General features: G+C 44.3%; 1 protein-coding gene across 3 annotated transcripts in view; it reads right to left on the reverse strand.

Annotated features, from left to right (window-relative positions):
• Positions 1-17,953, reverse strand: part of SYP81 (syntaxin of plants 81) — a 107,803-nt gene that overhangs the window by 6,689 nt on the left and 83,161 nt on the right. For 2 of the 3 annotated variants that reach the window (XM_087679736.1, XM_087679734.1), the window contains exon 4: positions 16,939-17,082. In XM_087679736.1, the coding sequence (XP_087535862.1) occupies positions 16,939-17,082 (144 nt within the window). The remainder of the gene's footprint in view (positions 1-16,938; positions 17,083-17,953) is intronic. The other variant, XM_087679735.1, reaches the window with a different exon arrangement.

The raw sequence follows: 17,953 nt of genomic DNA on the forward strand, positions 1-17,953 counted from the left end.
ATGCTAGAGTCCGGGTCTGTGAGGAAACCAACCTACTTTCGCCAGTTGATTTTCGCTTCGACTGCAGAACAAAACACGTCAAGAGCCAACCTCACTCTCTCCAGCATCAACTCATCGTCCTCTATGTAGAGTGTTGTGTCATCTGCATACTCTGAGTCTAACAACTCAGTCTCCTCTCTCAGTGGAAGTTGAAGGCCGCGTAATCCCCTCACACGTGACCTGAGGAAGTGAGATATCACCTCTGCAAAGAGTAGAAACAGGTGTTGGACCAAGGGGCAGCCCTGTCGGACCGATCTCTCCAACCGAAACTCCTCCCCTCGCCTTCCACCTATGAGAACCCTGCTGGTGGCCGATCTGTAAAGTGCGGAGACCCCACGAATCCAAACCTAGGGGAAACCCAATCTCACCATGGTGCCCTCTAGGAAATCCCAATCCACCATGTCATAAGCTTTCTCGAAATCCAAGAGTAGTATGGCCAATCTCTGCCCACTGTGCTGAGCCCATTCTGTCGCCTCAAAGAAGGTGAATACATTGTCTAGGATGCTCCTATCCTAGATAAAGCCTGTCTGTGTGTCATGGATGATGTCTGGAACCACGGGGCATAGTCGCCTACCAATCATCTTTGCTAGTGCCTTATAGGTCACTAACAATAAGGTGATCGGTCTCCACTGGGAAAGCTCCAACGAGTCTCCCCCTTTGGGAAGAAGCCCGATAAGGCCTGCCGAAAGACTCCTTGGCATCTATCTTGAAGTGAAAATCTCTTGGAAGGCCATCAGTAGGGGGTCCTTCACCACTTCCTAATAGGTAGTGAAGAAGGCCTTAGAGAGGCCATCCTCTCTCGGGCATTTCTGCCCATCCTGTGTATGAAAAGCCTCCTCTAGTTCCTTCTCTATGAAGGGGGCTAGGAGGGAGTGTCCCACCTCCTTTGTGACAAGGAACGAGATGTGATCCCAAACCTGTTGTCTACATCGCTGTCCTCTAGCTGAGGCTATCTCTTGTTGGAAAAGGCGCCTGTAGTAGTCGATGGCAATCTCCATCACCTCGACTGGGCTAGAACGAGTTCTCCCATACTGATCCCGAAGGCTGCGTATCTGCTCTCTTGCGATGCGAGGCTGGTGCAACTGGAAGAACTTCGTGCACATCGTGTCCCCCTTCCGCGCCCAGAAGGCTGCTGAGGTACAGAAAGAGAACTCCGAACACCTGTCCTCTCGGCCAACAATGGTTGCTCGCATGCGCACCTCTTGTGCGTGGAGGGTGGCATCCCCTGGTGCCTCCTGTAATAATCTGTGCATGGCTGCGAGGTCCCGCCGGAGTGCTCTCTCCTTCTCCCAGCTTTGCTACCTGGCCTGTATGGCTGCTACTTGGCAGATTTTGCTCGACTCGGCTAGGACCTCTGCAACCTCCTCTGCAATTCGGTCCCTCCTGCCCCACTCTCTGGTCCAAATCTGCTCTATCTGTCTCGTCACCTCTCTCCTATAGATTGAGTTAGGGATTCGATAGGATCGTGTGTCTAGGACAGACGCTAGGGAATCAAGTGTTAGGAGAACCGCGCAATGATCGGATAGCATGGTGCCCGCCAACTACTCAATCTGGCCTCCACGAGAGCCTCCCCACTCTCCCACATAAAACATGTCCAACCGTTCCAGCAGGGCTCTGCCTAGCCACCTGTATCCCCAAGAGAAGTCCAGCGACCTCTCCCTCCTGTGAAAGGCAGGGTCTCTCCAAGCATCGTGTGCTCCGACTGCCACTAGAAAGGCCTTCCATGCCTCCTGCTCCTCCCCCGCCATGCCCTAGTAGTTTCTATCTCTACCCTGCTGGTCCTCTAAAGCCTCCAAGTTGTTGAAGTCTCCTCCAACGATCTAGGAGTCTACCTCTCGGATTCCATCCACGATCTCCATCCAGAACTTGTTGCGTGCCCTAATCTTCGTATGGACATAGATATTGAGGACTCCAAGGCACAAGTCCCCAATATCCAATCTGATCCATAGAACCCTCCCTACCACTATCGTCTCGTGGTTTCGTACACAAGCAATGAGACTCGAATCAATAGAGGTGCATATGCCTCCACTCCTGCCGTGGGCGCCTATGGCATGCTCCTGGTAAGTATGCGAGCTGCCCGAGAGTACCTTCCCAACGCGCTGGGCCTGGGTGGGAGTGAGCTTGTGCTCCTGCTACTCTACCGCCAGTCCGGGGAAAAGTAGGGTAACTGGGTGTATGAGAAAACTGTTGTGGAGCACAAATGTCTCCACTGTGAAGCCGCTATACCAGGGAACCATGTAGATGACCCCCTTCATGGAGGCATAGGGCGAGCTCTCCACTAACTCACGAGCTGTGTCCGCAGAGGTGAGTCAAACCATGAAGATACCTCAATCCATGAGGACTGCCTCCACAATCTGTGCTATGCCAATGCGCAGCATGGAGTGAAGCCAGTCCCACAGCTGGGCCCTCCATGGAGAGTGTCCAAAGACCTGACCAAATATCGTTGTTTCTTTCAACTCCAACTCTTCTGCCAGGATGGCTAAGAGTTGTTCCTAAGAGAGGATGATACGTAAGGTGTTTGACTAGGGGGCACTCACATAATGTGCCGACGTCTAACCAGGGGTTTCCATTGCACGTCCCTGCTCGGAACCTACCAATCACGCTGCTGTGCTACCGAGGGGGAAGTTGCTACAAGGGGGAGAGGGAGAGAGCAACTGGATGTGGGGAGAGTTGATGGCGAGGAGAGGGGGGCTGGAGGGGCAAAGAAGGGTGGGGGCTACCGAGGGGGAAGTTGCTACAGGGGGGAGAGAGCAACTGGATGTGGGGAGAGTCGATGGCGAGGAGAGGGAGGAGGGCGGGGGGGGCGGGGCAGGGCAGACAAGGCACACGGCGAGGCGGCCACAAGGCAAGGGGGCGAAAGACTATCGAACGGGAGGGAGGGGGAGAACTATTGAGCGGGGGGGAGGACTGACGCAGGGCGGGGGGAGGGGACTGGCGCAAGTGGGGGTGGGGGGGGAGGACTGGTGCGGCGTCGGATTAGACGGAGGCAAAAACAGCTATACTTGACACACGAGTAAATGGGGTATATACAAAAGATAATTTATATAACATAAAATATTTAAGAATATAAAATGACCTCTATAATGGCTTGTTAGATGTGCTTGTAGATGGATTGGCTAGTTGTTCTATTCCCCTTCACGCTTGCATCCATGACATGCAAGAAGTAGGTGCTAAAAGGGCAAGAGACAAGTATATTAACAATGCATCTCTTCTTTTGTTCACTCCATCCATCAGAGAGGATAGAGCATCTACTTCACCCAACTAGCTTGAACAGGCTTGAGGGACTTTTTGATCCTCTCCCTCTCCTCATCTAGCTTTTTTGCACTTATTGATGTAAATAACTTCATGCCACCCCTCGCATGGACCCATAGTGGCAATGGCCTTCACCATTCTTCTCCACCTATCTACTCTTAGAATGTCGAAGGGAGATTGTACTCTCGATGATGGTTCGTGCAATCCCGATTTTCGCATTCCTTTATTGCTCTTGAAGGAATAACAATGAGCTTGACACATGTTCTGTTGCCTCAATAAGTGTGGCTTGCCACTTAAGCCTCTTGGACCCATGGGTAGTAGTGGCAGCGCAGGTGACCGAATTGGAAGGGAAATCCAAGGGATCTATGAAGCCCTTTATAAGGGCTATAAGTATAGTCGAAGGGGTAGCCATGGATGTGCATGTGTCAGGGGAGACTATCTCCTCTTAAGTTTGCACCATACTAGAGTACACCTTGCCCGATGCCTTTGAAATGGGAAAATATTTCTTGATGATCTCATCGGCCACTACTTGAGGGATCTTCGGGCATGGACCATATACTCCACCTATCTTGGATAAGTGAATAAGAAGTCATGTCACATTACTTGTTTGGACCTTATTGCAATATTTATAAGTCCAACAATAAGCATTGGTGCGATTCGTGGCTTTCTCAAGTTGTGTATGAAGAGAAAAGGCTTCATGAAGGGATTTAGGCATATTGAAGAGATGGAGGTGGAGATGGAGGTGGTAAGCGAGATCAAGGTATAGATAGGAAAGGTAGTAAGAGAGATAAAAGAGGATGTAGTGAGAGAAGGTGGTATAAAACTTGTAAGTCTTGACTCTTAAGATTAAAGATAAGACAAGGAGGAGAAAGAGGAAGATGGAAGGAAGAGAAAGCAGTGGGAAGAGAAGGTGGTAACTTGGCAGAGCAAAAGAGGAAGAGAAAGAGGTGGAGATGACTCGTGAGCTTGAGGTGGAGGCTTGAGGCTTGAGGCTTGAGTGGAGAAGGATTATTAGATGTGACTTCAACAAGCTAGTGATCCTAGAGGATCAAAAAGATAGAGGCACGTACTTCTAGGTTATAGTTGAGGATAAGTAGAAGGCTTGGCCTCTTGGGAACCTTTCATTTTCACACTAGGTGCTAGAGATGTTTGAAGCACCCATCCTTCTACACACACAATGACTCATTGGACTTCTCCTAGGATAGAAGTGCATGGGAGGCATCCTTCTAGAGCGATTGAACAAATTCTAGGTGGGCCATTGGAGCAGCTCTTGTGAAGTGTAGATTGTGCAGGTTGTAGGGATCACACATGCCTTCGTCCTTTCTCTGCATGCACCTACTTCAGCCGTTGACCATGCTCATGTCGGATTTCAAATTCAACTTATCAACGAGAGGAGATGCATAGATGAATTGGACTGCTTTGGGCTTTGGATGAGCATAGGATGTGCAAACAAGAGCCACTCTAACACGTTGCGCTAAAGCATGCTTTACAGCTGATTAACATTTTTAAAAAGGCCCAAAACATGCTTAATTGATGAACGATGCAAATTTGATACATAGTTCGAGAGAGTTTCAATCATCCAACAAAACCCTAATTTTTGGGGCATCCTTCAATATCTATAAATAGACAGGACTGCCCACCATTCAACCTTATCCTTTTGTGCAGGTTTCTCATTCTTTCAGTGCAAATCTCCGCCATCAACCTTCACCCACCGTTTGCAACTGCTGCCACTTCTCTATCAGTCCTTGCAGTGCTTGGTGCCTTCCCCCATGGCTGTTGCCCACTATTTTCCACCCTCCCTCCTATTGTGTTTGGTCCCATCAGCTATCATTACTGAGTAGACTGCCTCCTCCAGCTTATGTTTGACTCTCAATAACCACGTGATTGTTGGCAGTTCCCTTCCACAGCATCAACCAACCTTTTGCATCCTGTGTTTGGCCCTCTTTTCTCTAGGCGACAACTGGTTGTGCTCTTCCACCTCCAGACAACCCTTCTACTAATGCATTTACAGCCTTCTGTTGTTGCCCTCACCATCAGGCATCATCCTCTGCAGTTGCCTCTATTCCCTGACACTCTAGTGATTAGCGTTTAGTGTTTCCCACGATCCGCACTCCAACTGGTGGTCACAACAATTGGGATCAGTCTTGGAGGGACGTCACTCTCCAACACCACATTGATTTGCCCTAGAGGCATTCTATAGACTCTTACATTCATTTACAGCATTCATTTACTTCAAAGTTTCTTCTCTCTATGTTTGTCGCTATGTTTGAGTTTTGAGTTTTTGCGTTTTGCATTTTGCGTTTTATATTTAGGGTTTGAGTTTTGCTCGTCTCTGTCTGAGTCTTTATGTTTCATTTTTTATTGTACATGCTGTGTTTCCTCAATGGGAAACCTAGCATATCTTCAAATAGTATCACAGCAAGTGCTCTTCTAAAGAGCATCTTGCGATGATTGTGGAGGCTAGTTTTTGTGGGAGACCCACATGCGATGATTGTGGAGGCTAGTTTTTGTGGGAGACCCACATGCGACTCGATTATGACTCATAATGTCTTAGGCACCTTCTTCTAGGGATCTTATGACACCCACCCTATCACGATTCTCCATCATTGGAGACTTTGAGGAGGCATTATGGTTTCAAGGAGAAGGTAGACACACCTTCACCTTTACCGTCTTCTTCTTTTTGTTTTGATCATCTTGCAGATGAAGAATTTGAGGAGTACTTGCATATCACGTACAATTCCGTTTACAATCCAACGGGTGCTACAACTTTGTTTGCACAAATTGGTGAGATTGGCAACCTCTCTCGTCTTGGAGGAACCATGACATTTGGCATGTCTAGTGATCCATCTCCTTTATCTGAACCAAGCCTTACGTCAAGTTTGTATAACCCTTTTGAGTGGTATGAACCAAAACACTCTCCTATTGCTTCTTTTGTTAAGCATGATCCGGATGATTTTCAATATGCTAACTCTAAGAGAGGAGGCTCTCGAAGTAGATATTCATTATTTAGTATATCTCAACCATTTGTTTCATTTAAGCAAGTAAACCACATTTCTTAACTCCCTCCAACGCCCATAGTCTTCCTCCTAGAAAACAACCACAGAGACTACTGTGACTGCCATCACACCGACTCGCCAGTTCAGTGGGGCTATGCCTCCCATTGCTACACCATCTGCTCCATTTGCCCCAACAACTATATTGGATATGTGGCACGCAAACAGCCTCAACAGCCTTTCTCCTTCAGTACTCTTGAAGGATTGGTTGATTGGTCTGCTAGTAACTCACCTATTGCACTTTTACGCATCCATCTTCTAGGACCCCTTCCCCACCTCGTCGTACCCGATGGTGGCCACACACTTAGTCTTTCTATTTTTTAGACTTCTATTGCATACTTACATACTCATTGTATTGCACTTACCTTTGCTTTCCTTTCCTTTTACTTTTGTCTTTTTGGAAGCATCTCACAATTCAACTCTATGTTTGCAGATTTTGAACTCTTTTGTAGGGTTTTTGTATTTGAGTATAGGGCTAACAGGCATATTTGCACCAATCCTTCGTAAGTTGGAGACAGGAGATGTGCACTATTCCTTTCATGGTTTCATCTACTTGGAGTTTTGTTCTTCTACCAGCAGGCAACTTCCCCTTCCGTAGTAGATCATGCAACATCTCTCTTGATGCTATCATGGCGGTGTCTTCTATTCTTGCTCTTCCAATAGGAATGCTTCATCATTTCATCCACATGGTTCTCAACACTACATGCAAACCGACATCCTCAAACTCCTTTCCTTCTTCGGTATCGACATCTGGGTTGAGAGGAGATTCCTACCCTTCTTGGTATTCTACAAGTTTTAGCACTTGTCTTTGACATCAATCTTTTCCCCTATTATAGCTTCTCCTACGCATTGCATGATTTCATCATCTTTGTACTAGGACACTTGCGTAAGTGAACAATTTTTCCACAATAGACACTATCCGAGTGGCACCTATTACATGAACATTCTTTAACATGTAGCATACTTTGTATCCCATTGTGCAAAGCACCACTCGACGGATCTTCAGTTGTTTCCATCAGCATATTCGACCACCATCCTTTTTCACAAGATAATTCTTCATCTTTTCCTCATCCTCAACATCCTCGAGTGGATGGGTAAGCTTGTACTGTTTTGTGATGTGTTGGGTGTACGATTCCTACTTCCATCTTCTCTGCCATTGTCATGTAATCGGCTGCCACCCCTGAAAGTAACTTTCCATCGGAAAAATAAAAAAAGTTCAATGTGGTTCCATCCACCTTTGTAGGGCTTGGTAGGCTACTAGGCAGCCGATGAGCACCCTTTGTCCAATGCCCTATCCTCTCTAGGGTGAGTACTTGGACTTCCTTAGTAAGATAAACATCACCTCTGAAGTCTTGGTAGGCCACTGGGCAGCAAACATGCACCCTTTGTCCAATGCCCTAGCAGCTTTGGGGTGGGATGCCTTGGGGTTTACATTGCTAGCCTTACCTTTTATGCTGAATTTTGAACTTGAGATGGGGTATTTCCCTAGAACACACTTTATAGCTTATTAGCATTTCCAAATCACCCCGAAATACACTTTTTTTAAAAACACAAATTTGGTGCACAGTTCGAGAGAGTTTCAATGATCCACCAAATTCCTAATTTTTTGGGGCACCCTTCAACATCTATAAAGAGTGGGGCTGCCCACCATTCAACCTTATCCTTTTGTGCAAGTTTCTCATTCTTTCAGTATAGATTTAAGTCACCAACCTTCACCCGCATGGCAGTCTACCCTTCGCAATTGCTACCACTTCTCTGCCAACCCCTGCAATGCCTAGTGCCTTCCTCCTTGGCTTTCGCCCATTGTCTGCCGCTCTCCCTCTTGCTACGTCTTCCAACTTGCCTTTGATCCTCAACAACTAGGTGATAATTGCTAGTTTCCTTCGACAGCATCAGGCAACCTTCTACATCCTACATTTGATCCTCCTGTCTACAAGCGGCAATTGGTTGTGCTCTTCCTCCTCCAGGCGGCCCTTCCACTGCTGAGTTTGCAGCCTTCAGCTGCTACCCTCATCATCAAGCATCATCCTCTGTAGCCGCCTCTATTCCCTGATACTCTGGTGCTCAGTGTTTGGTGTTTTCCACACTTAGCACTCTGATTGGTAGTCACAACACTTGGAATCCGTCTCCGATGGACGTCACTCTCCGACATTGCATTGCTCTGCCCTTGGGCATTCTATAGACTCTTACATTCATTTACAACATTCATTCATTTCAGAGTTTCTTCTCTGTGTTTGTCTTTGTGTTTGAGTTTTGAGTTTTTGTGTTTTGCATTTTGTGTTTAGGTTTGAGTTTTACTTGTCTCCATCTGAGTCTTTGTGTTTCAATCTTGGTTGTATATGCTATGTTTCCTCTATGCAAACGCTAGAATATCTTCACGTAATGAGCCTAAAGCACAAGAGGACAAAGTTCTCTTTTTGCACCTCATCTGATTTCTGGGCACAAAAAAGGGACACCATGTACAAACAGTTTATTCCAAGTGCATTGGTCCAACACCTGGAGAGACCAAACCTACAACTTGTGCATTCAATACAAGATAGTGGCTTCCTTTTGGTGACAGAGAGGATGGAACATTTGCTCCTTACAAGTTCACTAAGCAAGAGATGTTTCATGCCTTCAATCGCAAGATGAGTAAAAGTGCCCAAGTGAGGATGGGCTTTTTTCTTCACCTACTAGGAAAAGCTCCGCACATCCTAGAAGGAACCAACATAATAGCAACCTCTTGTCCAACACTGTCACAACCCACAATACAACCCATTTATATCCTCTATTGAATAGTAACAGGGGATGGCCATTTTCTAGCTTCTCGTCCCGATCACATCCCGTCCCCATACCTTCCCAATCCCATCCCCATGTTAGAGCCTCCTCTCATGGTAACAGGGGATGGCAATTCCTGCCCCTGTCCCTATTCCCAAAACCCATCCCATGTTACTATGCTTGGATGTGGTCCTCTCCAAAGAACAACTCCACATGATTATGCCAAAGAAAAGAAAATAAGAGACTATAGTCTTTGGACCACACAGCTCCGTGATTGGCTTCACTCTACCTTGGACATCAGTAACTCACACATTGCAGAGGTTGTGCTAATGGCACAAGATATCTTCATGGTTTGTCTTACCTTGCTTAAGGACACACAACCGCTTGTTGACACTTCCCGAGTAGTATCCGCAAAGGAGCTTATGTACATGGTCCCATGGTATAATAGCTTTATAGGCTCATCCTTTGGGTCTTATCAAAAGATTCCATGACACTCTTATCACCCACCTCTTCTTAGGTCTAGTAGTTGAGTAACATCGCTTGGTTTATGTCAAAGGAAAGGAGTTAGGAGACAACAGTCTTTGAACCACACAGCTCCATGATTGGCTTCACTCTACCTTGCACATCGGAAAGTCGCACATTGTGGAGATTGTGCTAATGGGACAAGGTATCTTCACAGTTTGTCTTACCTCACTTGAGGCAACACAAGAGCTTGTTGAGACTTCCCTAGTACTATCCGCAAAGGAGCTTATGTACATGGTCCCATGACACAACAACTTTATAGGGAGGATTTTGGTCCACATGGTCTGTACCAAAGAAAAGAAGTTAGAAGACTACAATCTTTGGACCACACAACTCTATGATTGGCTTCACTCTACCTTGCACATCGGTAACTTGCACCAGTGGTATCTATAAAGGAGCTTATGTACATGGTCCCATGGCATAACATCTTTATAGGCTCGTCCTTTGGGTCTAGCTCCACATGGTCTATGCCAAAGAAAAGGAGTTAGGAGACGATAGACTTTGGACTACACAACTTTGTGATTGGCTTCACTCTACCATGCACATCAACAACTCACACATTGTGGAGGTTGTGCTAATCGGACAAGGTATTGTCATGGTTTGTCTTACCTCGCTTGAGACCACACGAGCTTGTTGACAGTTCTCCAATCATATTCGGAAAGAAGCTTATGTACATGGTCCCATGGCACAATAGCTTTATAGGCTCATCCTTCGGATCTTATCACAAGATTCCATGACACTCTATTACCTTCCTCTTCCTAGGTCTACCAGTTGAGTAACACCCGTTGGTGGAGGATTTTGGTCGACTCTTTTGCATAGTACTCTTGCATCATTTTCAGATATATAGTGACATGATCAAGGGTACTAAAATTCTTAGTGACAGTGGCCATCATTTGTAGATACAATGATATGAGTAAGGGTGCTAAAGGTCTTAGTGACAGTGACCGATATCACAAAAACAAAAGTTTTGGATAGTTGAAGTCAACAAATCCCTCATTAGTCAACAAATCATAGTTGCAAGGCAAACTAGTCGTTGTCTCAAATGCCATGCTTTTACACATCAAGCCTCAAACTACAACCATTTTGGGTATAAGTCCATCCAATAGGATCTTGATCACCAAACAGAGTCACTTTGTGACTATACAATGATATGGAATGGGATACGGGATGGAAAGGAGCTATCCTCCCTGCAATTCTAAGGTCCAAAAATGACCGTCACTTGTGACTAAGGTCGCATCTGATGGTGGACAAAGATAGTTTCACCAAAATCTAACTCTATCATGGTAGAGAACAACCTTCTCCCAAATAGCCTTAGTTGAAAGAAAGCACCTCTAGAGAGGCCACTTGCCCACGCAACCCCCAACCACTATAGCCTCTATTGTAGTACAAGTGTCTTCAAACCCTATGGCTCCCTTGAGCACCCTCTCGCCATCCTACCCCTCGCCCCCACTATAATTTGCGCCCCCCCACCACCCCCTCAATGAATGACTCCCACCACCCTTGTCAACAAATGTTTCCTTTGAAGGGCTATCTTCTAATCAGCCTGATCCCCCTTACCCCCCCCCCCCCCAAAAAAAAGCCAATCTGCTGCCTTTACACACCCACCAACCCCTGCCCTCTCCCCCAACCGGCCCCCTCAGTGAATGCCTCCTTTGCGATAGGAAGGGCCATCTCCTAATGAGCTTGATCGTCCATAGCCACCAATCTACTGCCTTTACACACCCCACCCCCCAACACCGAGGCCTCCTTGGCAACAAGGACCACTGAAACCAGCCTTCCTTCTTCTGTGGATGGGTGGTAAATCCCTGATTACAACTTATTTAAAACTTAATTACAGCAACAAACAATAAATGCAAATCTGAAAATACAAATTTACCTACTAATCTTGGACAATGCACACCCCATTGGCCCCAAAATTGGCGCCCCTTTCAATATTTCTTTAGCTTTATTGAAGAAGAAGCTGATTTACAATGGGATTCTCCCAATCCCCTTCGCAATCCAAACTCCCCTTGCTGTCTAAAGTGACCAGCAAGTCTTCAATCTAATTTGCTCGTTGATTCGGGCACTTAATTGGCCTTCACCCACTTCATAGACGATGGAAATGTCCCAAATTCAATGGCTGGCTAGTCCTCCACCTGAATTTAGCTGAAATTCACCTTCAGCCCTGAAAAATCCAAGTCTTGGAGCTTCCAATTTCTGGCACACTTCCTGAGCTGCTGATAAACCCTAATTTCTGCTGTAAATAAGGGTTTACAACAGAGAAATTTGCAATTTCTCAGCTTCCAAGGGTCCAAATGCTGAGATCTTCAGAGCAAGGCTATCAAATGGTTGGGAGATAAGAGAGAAAGATGTAGAGAGAAAAAATTCATAGTTGTCGCCAAGAATAACTAAAAATCAGTCAAATGCAACTGTTGTCCTACCACAACATTAAATGTTGTCGCCTGTAGCTGAGACATCCAAATCAATTGTCGCTTTGTACGTGAATGCATTCCGCAGCTGTGGAATGTCCAAATCTGCAATCGCCTCCTCAAAACTCACTTGTGGCTAGCTGCAATGGCTGAAAATAGGCTGGCCATGGCTACTCACAGCTCTCCCACATTTGCTACAACTAGAATGATCTCGTTTTTCCTCTTCTTCAGCCTTTTACTAGCATGTATGGGCAAGTTTGCTAAGTGGCAGCCTTTCCAAATGGTTTTTCCAACATTATCCATCATTAAATATTAATTTTCAGCCTTTAATTACTGAAGATTAATCTAATAATTATTTTGGTGCCCAGAAAAAAAATCTAACTAGCTAATAATTAAATTGGCTAGGCATCTTCCACTCCCGAGTATCTCTATGTCATCTTTGACCATTAGATTGACGTTAGATACCATTAAACACCACATCTCTAGTGTCACCAACTGACACTTATGGGCAAATGAATGACCTAGGCCAACAATTGACACTAGATACTACCAAGTACCTGTGCACCATAACTTTTAGCAACTTTTATCTTTGATATCCTGTGATTTTCTCATGTGTCGGGGTCGTAAATTTACTCTAACCCTAGCTGGACCTCACATGTGCAACATTTACTTAATCATGTGATTAAAAATCAAACAACATGTTAAGTAAGCTTTCAAAAATACATGTCCTCATGACAACCAAACCCCAATCTCCTCTCCTTGACGACAGTAGAGAGGCTTCCTGCCCAATGAGAGATGCCATAGACCCCTATAGTGAGCCCTGCCTTCCCACTCCTCACACAAGAGTTTTATCAATATGGGCCTTGATCATACATGAGGTGACAAGTAATGAGGAATTGCCACTTCCACTCAAAACGAGAATCTTCTTCATAGGCTTCTATCCTTCTAGATAGGTCGAGGTTCTTCTCTAGAGCACACAATCCAACGGATGGACCGAGACTCTGGTGAAGGAGGTCATCCAAGACTAGGTGATAAAACATGTGTCCCAACGGCTGGGAAGGATTGGTTTGGAGCTCCTTGCAGATCAATGGTCCAAATTCATGATGGACATCAAATAGCAATTTGATGCAAAGTTAGCGATCTCATCTGCATGCACACAACAATGGCACATCCCCTGAGATGTAATTGAGTGGCCAGTTGCTCAAGTCACTTGCTACTATTTGATCCCAAAGGCTTGCTTCGCAACTTGGCTCATGGAGACACACTCTATGGTTCAAGGAGGAAACATCACCCCTCTATTATGTCCACGCGCTAATATGGAGGAGTGGATCTTGCCATCTAAACCAGCCGCTAAGTGTCATTGCATGGTCCTTGGTTCCCCCTCTTCTTCGTTTCCAACCATGACAAATAAGAGCTTGTCAATAAACCCTAGAGTTTCTCCATGAGCATACACCTAGCATCCTACAATGTGAACAACCTGAACCTCATTGAAGTGCAAGGTCCCAAGAAGCTAATTGTTAGACAACGGTTACAACCAACCCTTGCAAGTCACATAAACATTCTTCCTCTTCTTCTAGAGCATAAGCTCTCTTCCTCTCAAGCTAGCAAAGTTCGTGAGGTGCTTCCAAGAGGATCCTACACCTTTTAGAAGTGTTCCATCAGCACCCATGGCCACAGTGGAGTATGAAATCTAATTGGTTCAAGTCTTTTGTCTTCTGTGTGGGATCACAGGACTATCCTTGTAAGACTAGCCTTATGGATTGGCTAGATATTTGACAAAGGTTCGAGCACAAGCTAATTCCTAGAGAGGGGTAATAACTAGCTTGCTCGAGGTGGACTCCTAGATTATTGGAGGTGACTTCAACAACCTAGTGAATCTAGAGGATTAGCAAGATTGAGGCTCAGACTTCTAGGGTATACTTAAGGATAAGCAAGAGGTGTGGGAGACTTTTCTTTTTGCACTAGGTGCTTGAGATGCCTAAAGAGGCCCAATCTTCTGCATGCACAATGGTTCATTGGACTTCACCGAAGATACAAGCACCTAGGAGTCATGCTCCTATAGCACAACTCATAGGGACCACATCATAGGATCATGCTTTGGTCCATTCTTTGGATGCACCAACTTCAGCCCTTGACCCACGCTCATGTCAAATTTCAAATTCAAGTTATCAACAAGAGAAGGTGCATAGACAAATCGAACAAATTTGAGCTTGGGATGGGCAAATTCTAGACAAGGTGGCACAAGCCCTTAGAGAGTTAAGAAAGATTTGTCAGAATGTGGCCCACCAAGTGAGATAGTCATTATGGGAGGAGGAGAGGGCTTTGAGGTGAGATTTGGCAGCCATTCAAAGGTTGCTATAGGACTCCCACAAAATCACACCCTCAATACCAAAAGGATCCAGACAAGAGCCGCTCTAATATGCCTAAAGGACAAGAGGAAAAGGTTCTCTTTCGGCAACCTAATTGATTTCTGGGCAGGCACAAAAAAGCAACACCATGTACAGGGTTTTTTCCAAGCACATCAGTTCAACACCTCAGGAGACCAGATCTGCAACTTGCAGAGTCAATACAAGAGAGTGGGATTCTTCCTTGAGAAGGTGATAGGGCTTGTCATTGCCTTCTACACAAATTTTATTCAGCAAGAGATGGTCTCAGCTCATGTACTCTTCTACAAAGAGCAAGTATGGGACTATATCCCATTTCTAGTGAGAAAGAAGATGGGACATTTGCTCCTTACTAGTTCACTAAGCAAGAGATGTTTCATGCCTTCCAATCACAAGATGATTAGAAATGCCCAAGTGAGAATGGGATTTTTTCTTCATCTACTAGGAGAAGATTCATAAGATTTTCAGCTCTAGGAGAATGCCAATATGTCTGTTTACTTATCTAGTTTGTCTCCTCATGAAAAGGGGGGGTTGACTGGAGCTCATCCCATGGTGGCCAATCACCTTATTGTCAATGGCCTATAAGGCACTAGCAAAGAGAATTTATACAAAATTTCGGGCCATCCTTCCAAACATTATTCATGACACACAAACACACTTCATCCAAGATTAGAGCATCTTGGACAACATTTTCACCTTCGAGGCTATAGAGTGTGCCCAACACAACAAGCAAAGGGTTGCAATCCTAAATTTTGCAAAGACCTATGATATGGTGATCTAGGGACATGCTTTATAACTTAAGTGAGTTGCTTCCTAATCAAAACTTTCAAATGATCATTAAACCTAAGGTGCAAACTTTGAATTTAATGAAAGTTTCACATTGCACCTTGTTCCTTTTACCCTATCCGTGTAAAACAGTTTGTAAACTTGACTACTACATGCCTCTGTGTCAAATCCTTCACTATTGGTGTAATAGTCACCATGCCAAGAGCTAGGGGTACTAGAATTAGAGTTTATTTTAATGAAATGATTAAGCCCATCTCTCACTCTAGTAACACTTTGCCCAATTGCTAGGTATTGCAACCTATTGCGTCACAATCAAAGGTATGAAAGATCATTGGAAGTCTCACAAGATGGCACGTCTTGAAGTCACATTGCCAATTGATTTTCAATGGAGAGAGCCGTTAAGTGTATGCTACCTTGGCAAACCTCTAGTCATCCACTATCCACTCCCTCCATGGCTACTAGGAATGGTTATAGGGAGACTCTCAACACTGATGAGAGCTTAAGCAGTCCACTATGATGGCTTCCATCCCCATTACCCCAAACCGCCTTAAGAGGCTTGGATCTATGAGTTTTTTTTTTATATCTCAACAACTTCAACTAGAATGTTAAGCATTTGTACTCCTTGTATTTTCTTTTGAGTAATAACTAGCTACACCTTTTTTGGCATAATAATAATAATCATGATGATGATAATGATAACAACTATGCCAACCACATGATATTAATAATGATGATGATAATGATAATAACCATGCCAACCATATGATTTCAAAAGGCAAGAGTTGACTTCGTAAACATGGATAAAATATCCAGCATCCCTATGAGCACTTTTCGGCATGAAATGAGTAGCCCATTACCAACATAAGCTAGAGCCAAAAACTATTGAGTACCTGGCAATTGCAATCCATGTGGGAATCATGAGTCTATTAGTTTGTCCATATATAATAACAAAGTGTGTGGCAACAGCATATAACCAGGCACTAAGTGTGGGCAGGGCAGTCTGGACAAACAAATTTACCAAAAGTCCAAGGTGATAAAAGCTCCTTACCAACGATGCAATGAGCAGTTTTAGCCACTTAAAATCAGTAAATTCCATGGCTTAAATAATAGCCAAAGTTCAATCTCATCATGACATGAGAGATGAAATCCCATTGCGATGTGTTAAATGCGCACACATGCACATGCACACGCACATTCTGTCCTTTACTATACCACTGTGCCCAACTAAGAGTTCTCATCTTCATTCTTGTAGTTCTCAAGGATTTCACCATGATATCTTGAATGATGACAAAGTGGAAAAATGTGTGATTGTCGTTTGCGAACTCAACGTTTCCAACAAAGAAGCTTGTATATAACTTTGGGAAAAACAAGGGATGTGAAGGTTCAGGAACTACTACAACTGGATAAACAACCAGGTCAGTGGGCTGTAAGGTCATATCATTTGTCCTTCAAAGTGGAAGAAGGTGCAAAAGTCCCATATGCAAGCACATGGAGCAATTATATATAAAATTTCTCACAGCACATGTGATGCTTCTTGTGTATGTCCTTACCAAAGCCAAATTTGTTTTCAAGCCCTTGTCAGTGAAGTCTCCTTATCCATTCACTTAATCTGGTAACATATTGGCAGGGTTGTTGAATAATATGCATGAAGAAAGCTAAAATGAAAGCCTTCTTGTTTAGAATATGGAAAAACATGCCTTGAACTGCAGCAGTACTACTTAGATATAACTATCTCACCACACCATGTTGATGCGCAACCAAATCAACATTGCTGGATGGTAATCCACCAAGCCATCGATGTTGACCAGCACCATCGTCTTTTCCAATGGTATTCTTGAGAAATTCTATTCGTTCTCTACATGTCTTCACAAACATTCCCACCTTGCACATGCATAAACAACAAAAAGAATATCAACACCTCTCAAGTTCAGAATGAAGGATAAGCATTTGACCACAGCATTCCATCTTTTGAAAACCATACAACTAGAGACATGTATCATAAGTATATAAAGAACAATTTTCAGAATGCAAAAGAATGTGCACACGCGCACATGTGTGCACCCATGCATGTGTGCATGTGCACTTGTGCATACCCCTCTGTGTGTGTGTGTGTGCGCGCGCGCGCACGTATATGTGCACGTGATTGTGTGTGAGGGAGTGAAATGATGTCATACTTTTAAGCATTAGTGCACAGACAAGTAACTTATAAAGAAGCAATAAACATACTGCTCTCCTCATGCAAAATGATGATTAAGAATAGTACTGTAACAGGCAATTTGGCTGGACTGACTGAGACTATCTCAAGAAGATTCTGACAAACATCCATTTGGCAGGTGTAGTTCCACTTAAAGAACTCCAAATCTAAGTGAGAAAATGACTGTAGACCTAATGTTATCGGCTTCTTTCTAAACCTGATGTCATCGGTTTTTCTCAGCATGTTCGTGTTTCATACATCCTGAAATGAAATATACTGCAGTATACAGTTTGGCAATTGATACTCCAAGTTAATTCTTGTGGAAAAATAATGAAAGTTTTTTGAAATTTTATCAAGCAAACTATAGAACTTATTTTTTAGGTCTTTTCATAAGGGCATTAATTCTTACTGATGACTCAAGTGCAATTATTATTCTCCAAATTCAGATTTCAATAGCCCCAGCATAATATTAATACAAGCCGCTGGAAATTTGAAGTTTTATTTGCTTTTTCAGCAGGCAGTCTCCTTTGTTTGGGATCTAGGTTCAAACATGTGACA

Source organism: Lygodium microphyllum, chromosome 6 (assembly GCF_053477565.2).
Source record: "Lygodium microphyllum isolate KBCC chromosome 6, Lygodium_microphyllum_v1.1.10, whole genome shotgun sequence".
NCBI lineage: Eukaryota > Viridiplantae > Streptophyta > Polypodiopsida > Schizaeales > Lygodiaceae > Lygodium > Lygodium microphyllum.